At 48.8% G+C, this 10562-nt stretch overlaps 1 protein-coding gene across 1 annotated transcript; it reads left to right on the top strand.

The window, feature by feature from the left end:
- Positions 1-3511: 3511 nt before the first annotated feature.
- On the top strand, positions 3512-8071 carry DMRTC2 (DMRT like family C2). Its single transcript, XM_054579502.1, has 8 exons — positions 3512-3735; positions 3819-3973; positions 4261-4337; positions 4602-4782; positions 4927-5053; positions 6660-6720; positions 6876-7050; positions 7959-8071. Exons 1-8 carry the CDS (start codon positions 3512-3514, stop codon positions 8069-8071), a joined length of 1113 nt encoding a protein of 370 aa, XP_054435477.1.
- The last annotated feature ends 2491 nt before the right edge of the window (positions 8072-10562 follow it).

Here is a 10562-nt window from a genome sequence, read left to right as displayed (position 1 = left end):
CAATGTGGGCATCCTTCCCTGAGACCTAGTGAACACTCAATGCACAGGGCATGAGCATCATGGAATATCATTAGATGTACACGTAACATGTACGTGGATGGATGGCAAAAGCACAGTACTAATTATTTTAAATAGTAAAGAACACAATATCACTTGCAGGAATCAAAACCTCAGGCACATTAAAAGCAGCACATCTTGCAAGAACATGCATAAACCAAAAGATATGCACTAGCCACACGAAATGAGTGTGTACGGAAGGGTTAGGGAATGAGAGTGGGGAATGGGGACTATGGGGAATAATTTAAACAGTGTAGGTGGTACAAAGTTCACAGACTTTGGACTCAAAGGTAAACCAAGGCTGAAACCTTCACCTCCACTTACTAGCTGTGCGACCCTGTGCAATTGATGAACACGTTTATAAAGTAGATTAACAATGCATCTCATAGGGTCATTGTTGAAAAAAATAAATTAACATAAATACCAGGCAAGTGCTAAGCTCTCCATAAATGGTTTCTTTCTTTCCCTTTCTCTTTCTCTTTCTCTTTCCCTCCTTTTCTGCCTCCCTCCCTTTCTCTCCCCACCCCCATCTAAAGAATCAAGGTCACCCTAGCCAGTGTGGCTCAGTTGGTTGGAGTGCTGTCCCACATGCCGAGAGGTCGCCTGTTAGACTCTGAGTCAGGACACACATCTAGGTTGCAGGTTTGACCCCCAGCCATGAGGGAGATGACCGATTGATATTTCCCTCTCACTGTTTCTCTTCCTCTCTCCCTCTCTCTCCCTCTCTCTCTCTCCCTCTTTCCTTACCCCATTTTTCTAATGAGAATAAAATAAATCTTTAAAAAGACAATAAATAAAATATTTGGAAAAGAATCAAGGTCAACCCCTTTAGCTGGCATTCAAGCCTCCCACCCAGCCGCCCCCAATTGGCCCCAAACAACCTTTCCAACTTCATCTAGTACTGCTCCCCTGCACAGCAGTCCAAGCAGGGGTCACCCACAGTTACTGTTTTCTGTCTAGAATGCCTAAAGCACAAGGTCTGTATCCCAGAAATCTCGGCAAATACAAGAGCTAAGACCAACGCGGATGAGAAATGAAGACTGACAAAGGAGTCCACCAAGGGATTGAGCCAATCAGAGAAGACAGCACACACCAGCCTGGAATGCAAAATACGACAGAAGCCAACAATTTAAATACAAGAGGGACAGAACCAGAAAAAACTGGAATGAAATCTCCTAGGAAAAAAGGGTTAAGTGGAGGTTGGAGGAGACGCTGCCTTTACCGAAGAGAAATTGCACAGAGGAGGACCGAACTGATGGAATGGAACCCTGCAGGGAGTCGGAGGAAGACCAGCAGAGGGCACGATCAGACCTGCGGGAAAACGAGGAGTGGGGCACAAAGACCAGGTCTCAGGGGAAAGGGGAGACCCTCTTTGAGGGTGAGGGAGAGAGAAAAGGAGACAGGGCAGAACACAAAGTGCACAACACTGAAAGGATTGGAAGGGAAAACGTGAGATGGGTCTGAGAGAGGTACACAGACAGAGAAGGCAACCGATTACGGAGTACCGAGAGGCGGGTGAAATCTGGGAGGAGGGGTGCACACAAAGCGGGGAAAGGGCTGAAAACACAGAAACACTACAGAGACAACTAGGAGAGTGAAGAAAGTGGGGAAAGGGCGCCGGGCTGTGGAAGAAGCAGGCGCGGGGAGAAAGGTAGTCCAGAAATCAGCAGAATGGGCAGGCTGAGAGACTCCGAGAGAACAGAAAAACCGGGTCAGGAAAGTCAGCTCCGACAAAGAAGAGACACAGGGAAGGGGCGCGCTCTGAGGGAGGCTGAAAGGTCAGAAGGTGCAGGACGCATAAAAGGAGAAGGGTAGATGGGGAACTGGAGCACCGGGAGAGAGGTGAGAGAAAGCACGGGCATCCACGCTGCAAAGAGGAGCCACGCAGAGGTGAGGCCAAGAGCACAGGAAGTGTAGCGACGCAGCACGGCCGCAGGGCGAGACCACGCATGCGCAGCAGGGTCCAGGTCGACGCCTCCAGGGTGGGGCCAAGCTGGCGGCGCCCCGGGCATAGGTCCAGCCTAGTCCTGGAAGCTGCATTCGACGCCCCATTGGCCACCTGCCTCAAAAGGGGAAGAATAATCTGGAATGGTAAGCCACCGGAGAGGGGACTGTGGCACGAGACTCAACTCGAGGCGCTATTGGCTGGCCTGCTAGTCTCGCGTGAGTGGAGAAGTGGCCTGGAGCTAACGGGCAATGCCATCAGTGAAGGATCTTGAAGCTCATTGGTTGCTTGCCTGGATGACAGGAGTCGGCGCTTGAAGCTCATTGGTCCTTCTGAGAAGGGGCGGGAAAACCAGCGCGAGCACAGCCGTTCCTTAGGTCACTTCCTCACTGCAGCCTGTTACCTCCTCCTGAGTCAGACTCAGCTCGAGGCTGTGGTAACCGCAGGCCTAGGACGTGAACGCGACCCCGCCCCTCCCTGATCCACCTCCCCCTTTCTTGCACAGGACCCCCCTCCCCCTCACCCCCCGCATCCTCGCCTCCCCCTGACTTCCCCCTTGAGCTTCTCGCGCCCTCGCCTCCCCTCCCCCACCCTGTGAGCCCCGCAGCACGCTCCCCGTGCGCCGCTGCCTTCCTGGGACCCTGGAGTGGGCCACAGCCTAGCTTGTGGAGGGACAGCGGTGGCAAGGGGGTGCATCTAGTAACAGCTGCGTGAGGGGGCACACTGCGGGAGGTAGGGTGGGCCTGACATCAATTGTTGGGCATGAGCAATGGCACAGGAAGTGTGGGGCGCAGCGATGCACGGGTTTACATCAGAGTTTGGGACTGTGGTGGGTGTGAGAGCGAGGTTCCTCCCGGGAGGAGAGCGCTAGATGGGGGCCTAGCACGTGGAGGGGGCTCAAAAACATCTGTTGAGTGAATGAAAATAATTCTTGGAAGAGGGGCAAGGAATCCATGAAAATAATGGAATTTCTGTCGGTGCAAGAGAGTGCTCTAATCAAAAGGGACGCAAAGGGGAAATTGAATTGCAGGGAATACATGAGGCTGTGAGTTGCAGGGGGAACATAAAATATGAGTGGGAATTGGGTAAATGCAGGAAGGAAGGATAATCATTGTTGAAGGGGATACCAAAAAAAAACTGTTGGAACAGGGTGACTGTGGAAAGGGGATGTAGGATTCCTTGCGGGGCGGGGGGTCCTGAGAGTGTGTGAGTATACCTAAAACTGGGGTGTGTGCAGGGGAAGGCACAGATGAGCAGGAGAGAATAGCGTTTGGGTTGAAGGAATACACAGGAAAGGAAAGAGGAGAAGGGTTCTTGGGAAGAAGTTTCACTGGGAAGGAGGATGCCTGAGGAAGGTGGTGGGCTGAAGAGGGGAGAAGCAAAGGTGAACGCGGAGCCCACAGTGGGCCAGATGGAGAACCACCTCAGTGTGGCCTCCCAGGGACAGGAGGGCTGGTCAGGAGAGAGCTCACATGGCCATCCTGACCCTCCACTCCTGCCCCCAGATCCATGGAACCTAATGAAATGCTTGCTGTCCACCACTGCCCCTCAGACTCTGCTGCAGGAGATGAGAACAGAGTCTCCCAGAGCAGGGAGCTCATCCCTAAGAGAGCTGCCAGTCGCTCTCCAACGTGTGCCCGCTGCCGCAACCACGGTGTCACTGCCCACCTCAAGGGCCACAAGCGCCTCTGCCTCTTTCAGGCTTGCGAGTGTCACAAATGCATCCTCATCCTGTGAGTATGTGACGCAGGGAAAGGAGGATGATGGCTTCTATCTCAAGGGCGGCTGACTTTTGACTCACGACCCCTCCTTTTAGGGAACGCCGAAGGGTCATGGCTGCCCAGGTGGCCTTGCGTAGGCAGCAGGAGGCACATCTAAAGAGGCACCTGGCTCATGGACTGATGAGAAGTGTGGCTTCTCCCAAAGCTCACAGCCACATCAAGAAGGGAGCCCGGCGACCAGGGGCCCCGCGTGAGTGTCTCTGGCTAGAGACAGGGCAGGGATTTGGATGGAGGACCCACGAGTTGGGAAAAGAGTCCAAGACATGCCACTGAATTGGCATGTGACCTCAGGCAAGGTGTTTGTATTCTCTGGGCCTCAGCCTCCCCACCTTTAAAATGTGATCAAGCGTTGGGAAGATGTATTGAGATCTGTGGGTAGAAAAGGGCCCATAGGAAGATGAGAACTCAGTTTTCAGTTGGGAGTGGGATGTGGGTCAGGAGAAAGGGCTCACCAAAGCTCTCCCTGGTTCCTCACAGCTGGAAAGGAGAACTTAGCGCCCCAGCCTCAGATCCTCCATGGTGCAGTCCCACTGGCCCTGACACCCCCTTGGAAGGTAAGGAGAGCCTGGGCCCCGATAAGGCCCCTAGCCTGCTAGGGTCCTTCCCTCTCAGCCCTTGACATGTGGGTTCTAGGTCCAACCCTGACCTGCTGTATCATCTTGGGCAAACCTCTTCTCTTCCACGGGCAAGATGAGGGGGTGGGATTTTACAACCCTCCAAGTTCTGAAGTTTTGGGGTCCTACTAGCATCTAGAATATACCCATTCCTCCCTCAACCTTGTACCTGAATCCAACCTGTGTCCTCTGCTCTTGCAGGAGAATTCCCAGGGGCCTCTGCTGCTCAGTCATCCCCCAGAAGCCTTGCCTTTGCCCTGCACTCCAGTGCCTCCAGGTGCTTGGACCCCCGGACACTGGCTGTCTCCAGGCCTTTCCGCGCCGCCCCCAGTGGTGTGCTGTTTGCTGTGCCAAAAACCTGCTGTCCCTCTGCATTCCTTTCCTGGTAAGATGAATTCAACAGGTATTTGAATGCCCGCGTACCACTGTGTCAGAAAAAGAAGAGGAAGAGAATACAGGGTAAGAAGAGGAAGGACAGAAGCCATGACCTCTGACCCCTGTACACTCTGCATTCTCTTCCTCTCCTTAGGCTTTGACCCTGTCACCTCCCTCCAGCTGCCCACTTGTGGGCCCCTCCCCACATGCCCAGGATCTCATCCAATACTGACGGCTCCCCTTTCTGGAGAATCCGAAGGGCCCTCTGCTCTGCCCCAAACGTGAGTAGAGAGAGAAGATTATGTGTTTACCCTGTGCCTAACCCTGTGCTTGATACCACAGTAGATAATAAGGAAGAAGAAAAGATTTCAGACTAATGGGTGAGGCAGAGCTCTCCTAGCTCTGCCATTGCCTGGCTGTGAACCTTTATACAAGCATTTTTACGTCTCTGAGCCTATTTTTCTACCAGTAAGTCAGAAATACTATTACTTACTTCTCAGGTCATCATGAGATTTAGCAATAACAATATCACACACTTAGCACAGGCCCTGGCCTTGAACAAATAGTAGCTGTTAAATCTCTTAAACAGATAAGATGAGGTCAAGTCACCTGCTGAAACAGTGGGGGTGTGGGGGGAGCACGATGATGAGCGCCTCCGAGGCCTAGGAGAGAAGTCAGAGGCCGTTAGAGAATGCGTCCTAAAGGTGGGCCAAGCTGCTCCTCAAATGCCTTGAGAATTGAGGCAGGAACAGTCATCCCATTTCCTCCAGATGTTTTGTCAGTTTTTTTTAAATTTATACCAATTATTCCCATAATCCTGAAGGTGGCCCTGGAAGAAAGAAGGGGGCAGGCATTGTCATTTTACAGAAAATAAAGTAGGCTAACAGAGGGGAAGGGACTTACCCAAGGCTACAAAGCCTAATGACCCAGCAGTCACACAGATTCCCAGATTAGAATACAGTCATGAGCCACTTAATGACAGGGATACATTCTGAGCAATTTTGTCATTGTGCAAACATCAGAGAGTGCCTTTACACAAATCTTGATGGTACATCCTACCACACACCTAGGCTATACGGTATAGGCAATTGCTACTAGGATGCAATCCTGTATATCACATTACTGTACTGAATACTGTATGCAGTTGTAATGCAGCAGTAAATATGTGTATATCTAAACATAGAAAAGGTACAGTAAAAAAATGTGCTTTAAAAGCTAAAAAAAAAAAACAGTACACCTGTATAGGGCACTTACCATGAATGGAGCTTGTGGACTGGAAGTTGGCTCTGGGTAAGTCAGTCGTGGTGAGTAAATGTGAAAGTCTGGGACATTACCGTGCACTACTGTAGACTTCATAAAGACTGCACACTTAGGCTGCACTACATTTACTAAACAAAACATATTAAATCAAGCCCAAGAGAAAATGGTGCAATCAGGAGTCCTGGTAAACACCAGAGGTATGAGACTGCTGCTAGCCTAACACAGCATGCTGTTTTACAGCAAGCTTTGTTTTATGTGTAGAAAAGCACACTCTAAAAAGTCTAGTATAGTCAATACATAAAACATTAACATAGTGGTTTATTATCAAGTATTATGTACTATACATAATTGTACTTTTATATGACTGGCAGCACAGTAGGTTTACACCAGCATCAATACGTAATGCATTGCACTATGATGTTATAATGGCTACAATATCATGAGGCAATTGGAATTTTTCTGCTCCATTATAATCTTATGGGCCCCAGGTTGTATATGTGTGGTTCATCCTTCACCTAAACATTGTTATGCAATACATGGCAGTATAGCAAAATCCTGCCCTCTTTTCATGTGGACATGTCTGTCCATGTGTTTAATATTCCTGGCATCTTCTCTCCTTGTTTCTAGATGCTCAGCTTTGATACTTCAGCCCTGTGGCACCCCAGATCCTCTTCTGCTACCGCCACAGGTCCTGGGAAAGAAGTGGGATCCAGGACCCTGGGAGGAAGTTGACCTAGGGAAGGGCAGAGTAGGGGATAGTTAAGCAACTGGGGGCTGAGGGAGCACTTGGAGGGTGGGTAGAAGTGGGGGTTCCCAGTCTGCTTCTCTCCCTTTCCTTTGAAGGCCTCCAGAGCCTCTCGCCAGGCCTGGACCTCTGCCCCCTCAGAACAGCAGCTGCAGCAGGAAGCAGCTGAGGCTCTTGTGGGGCTGAAAGATTCATCCCAGGCTCCCCGCCTGACCCCTTCTGTTCCCCCCAACTCTGCTTGGATCTCACTGCTCCACCCTTGTGGTCCACAAGGTAAACTCTTTCCTGAAAGGGAAGGATGGAATAGGAATGGTTGGGATATAGAGGTACTGGAGTGTGCAGGGACTAACCAAGGACATCAGGAGGTCAGCAGTTTGAATGTCCTCAGGACCAGGCTCCAAGTTTCTCATCTTAGCTTCTGGGATAGTTGAGAGTTATTCAGTGAATCAGTTTTATCAGTTTTGTGCCCAAAAGCAAATGTCCAGTGCCACGATGGCAAAGAAATTGAGGCCCTGGGAGAGGCAGGGAATTGCTTAAGGGCACAAAGCAAGAGAGTGGCAGAGCCTGGTCTCCTGGCTCCAGGCCAAGGCTCTCTCTGGACACAAGCTGCCTGCTGAAGCCTAGAGAGGAGCTGAAGAGGTAACTAGGGTTTGGCTTGGAAGGAGATCTAATAGCTGCCTTTGAGCAGCTTCCATTCTACTTGGGGAAACTGGATGCTTTCACAAAGTTCAGTGACAACTCTGGAGAGAGCTACAGGAATCTTGAGGAAAGAGAAATACCTATGGGGACAGAAAGGGAAGGCTAAGAATTCTCCTGTCCAAAAATGGTGGTTTGGGCATGGTGTGCGGGTGAAGAAACCATCCTGGAGGAACTGGTAGAACAGATGAGGCTGAAAAGGCTTTTCTGATCATGGAGGTCTGCATGCCAGTCTTAGGAGTGTAGACCTCTAACTGTGCATGAAGGGGAGCCAGAGAATGGTTCTGAGCTAAGCAGGGGCATAGTCTCAGAACCTAAGCTTTAGAGGAGGCAAGACTGGAGTGAGAAAAATTAGTGAGGAGGAAGGGCTTGCTGTAATCCAGGTGAGCAAGGACAAGGCCTGGACTGGAGAGGGTAAAACAAGGGGGTTTCTGGGAGGAGAAATGGATGTGACCTAGTCCTTCCTCCTTTCTTCCTGCCTATAGCTCCTACTGGAGGAAGAGGATTCCAGCCTGTTGGCCTCTCTCCCCAACCCAGCCCAGCCCCCTCCGTGGCTCTGCATATTGGACATCTGGGTTCCATCTCCCTCCTAAGCTAGAAGCCCAGAGGTGGGTGCCTCACTGGGCAAGGTGCAACAGCCTGCAGGCACTCATATTTGGTATTTTACTTATTTATGCATGGAATTTAACGTACTACAAGATGAAGGCTTTTTTAAGCCTTCAGGTACTTCGTTAGCTTTTGGTTCCTTTTGTAGAGTGTGCATTTCCTTGGCCAACAGTGGATATTCTCTTACACCCTTGGGTCTTGGGACCGTTTTAATATCCCAACAAAGAAAGAGTTGTGCAATTTAAACTTCTAAGTAGGTTTTTGCATGAATTCATATTTCAGGATATTTATTTGACATGTAATTCTGTACATACCTGTGCACTTCTGTCTCTCTCCATGCATGCAAAAATGAGAGACTATTTTCATTTTGTGTCTAAATTTGTATGAGTAAGGAAGAAATAAAACTTTGTTGTGTTAAGCCACTGAGATTTGAGGATTGTTAGTTACCACAGCCTAACCTACTCTATCCGGATGGACAAAAAGGACTTGTTCATTTCACTTCTCAAAGTGAAAATTGGTTATTTAGTAACTACCACAGATAAATACAAACATGGATTTCTTATGGTCAGACAAGAAAGCGTGGTAGAGGGAGACAGTGGGATATTCACTGATTCAATAATTCAGTGCCTGCTCTGTGTCAGGCATAGACAGTTTCCAGCTGTCCAGGAGGGCTACAAATTGAAGTGCCTACAGGGCCAAGCAGATCATCTAAGTGAGTAAAGAAGGTCAGGTGAGCCTTACAAAACTGAGAAAACATGCCTTACCCAACAGGACAGCCTTCTTTTGACTCCAGCAAATTATTGCCAGGCAGGAATGTGTGCTCAGTATCATCACAACTGATTTTTCAAGAGGATCTGGAAAACTAGATTTCTTTTTCTTAATTTTTTTAGGATTTTATTTATTTATTTTTAGAGAGAGGGGAAAGCGGGGAGAAAGAGAGGGAGAGAAACCTCAATGTGTGGTTGCCTCTCATGTGCTCCCTACTGGGATCCTGGCCCACAACCCAGGCATGTGCCCAGACTGGGAATCGAACGAGCAACGTTTTGCTTCACAGTCTGGCACTCAGTCCACGGAGCCACACCAGCCAGGGCTAGAAAACTCGATTTCTGTGTAAAACATTTTAATTTTCAAATGCTGGCTCAGTTTTCTTAAATCTTATGTGAGCCAAACAAAACAGGTCTTCAGGCCAGCTTTGGCCAATGGAATGCCAGTTTAATGTTATTCTAATATTTTTCAAATGGGGAAACTGAGCCCAAGAAGGACAGGAAGAATCAAATTAGTCATTATTAAGAGTTTGCCTGAACTAGGGAAGTTCATGTACTTAAGTTTTGAAGGACCTATAAAAGGTTAAAGGCACTTATTACTGATTACCCACTGTATGCGATTCACATACACCCTCACAGCAACTCTGTAAACTATGCATGATTACACCCATTTCACAAATAAAGGGACAAGCTTAGAGAGATGAAGTGACTTGCCCAAGTATTTTAGGGAAAATGTCTAGGCAAATATTGGGAGAAGTTTCTTCTCCTTGCCAGGCCTGAAATCAATTAGTAGGTAACTTTTATAAAACAGAGTGCACGATTCAGGACTTCAGGAGAGAGACAGGAGTCCCAAAGGTCTTTCAAAAAGTCTTTTATTTTTTAACTCAATATATCCTTAAGTGATATTGAGATCTTACCTACATTTGTTTCTTGGTCTTCTGCTATCAAGTCCTTCTCCTTGAACCATTCCAAATATATGAAGATTTGGTGAGCTATTCCAAAGATATTGAGACCTGGAGACCCGCATCCCCATGCCCACCCCTAGAAAGCTCAAACAGAAAGCTCAAGCGATGTGCCTGATCACTGATTATTTTTCCTGATGTTACCTAAACCTCTCTTTTTATTCAAGATGATTGATGATGATGGCATCCAATCATAAATTGTTCTTCCTTGTTTGGGGCCTTGGGAAGGTGGACTACTCCCTAGCAGATTACAGAGTAACAAATCTGCACCACTTAGTGCCAGAAATTCAAAGTGGGAAAGTTAGCCTCATACCCTCCTTCCCTCCTCTTGTTATAACTTAGATATACAATTGCGTCTTGATAGACCTGCCTAAGCCTTGCTGTGCCATGCTCTGCCATGCTCTCCAGTGACCAAGCCCACATAACCACAGAGGAGGGAAGGACTGCAACTTGCAACCTGGCTAAGACCCTGCTACTCGGGACTGACCAAAGGTCTCCAGTACACCAAGCTCCCGCAGCTGGGAAGAGTAAAGGAGAAAGTATAATTTGGGGTGACATTAGAAAGGAGCAAAAAAGAAAAAGTGATGGAGACTGGGAGGAGGAGCTAGAAGTAGCCCTTCTCTGCAGCTCACCTCCCCTTACTGCCAGACCTGGCTGGGCTTTTCATGCCACTGGCTAGGCATATATGTCTGTCAAATTGTTAGGGTTTCCCCACTGGTGCCTGAGAGAGGGGGCATAGGTTCTGCAAAGGTCAGCT

Source organism: Pteronotus mesoamericanus, unplaced genomic scaffold, assembly GCF_021234165.1.
Source record: "Pteronotus mesoamericanus isolate MK-2021 breed Mesoamerican mustached bat unplaced genomic scaffold, CSHL_Meso_final contig_538, whole genome shotgun sequence".
Lineage (NCBI taxonomy): Eukaryota > Metazoa > Chordata > Mammalia > Chiroptera > Mormoopidae > Pteronotus > Pteronotus mesoamericanus.
The sequence above is the reverse complement of the archived record's forward strand: the minus strand, read 5'-3'. Positions and strand labels throughout refer to the sequence as shown.

Excerpts from the sequence above, each read along its gene's own strand:
- DMRTC2 (XM_054579502.1), top strand. The coding sequence starts at position 3,512 with ATGGAACCTAATGAAATGCTTGCTGTCCACCACTGCCCCTCAGACTCT. Across the intron at positions 4,783-4,926 it reads CCCTCTGCATTCCTTTCCTG|GCTTTGACCCTGTCACCTCC; the intron begins GTAAGATGAATT and ends TCCTCTCCTTAG. Across the intron at positions 6,721-6,875 it reads CTCTTCTGCTACCGCCACAG|GCCTCCAGAGCCTCTCGCCA; the intron begins GTCCTGGGAAAG and ends TTTCCTTTGAAG.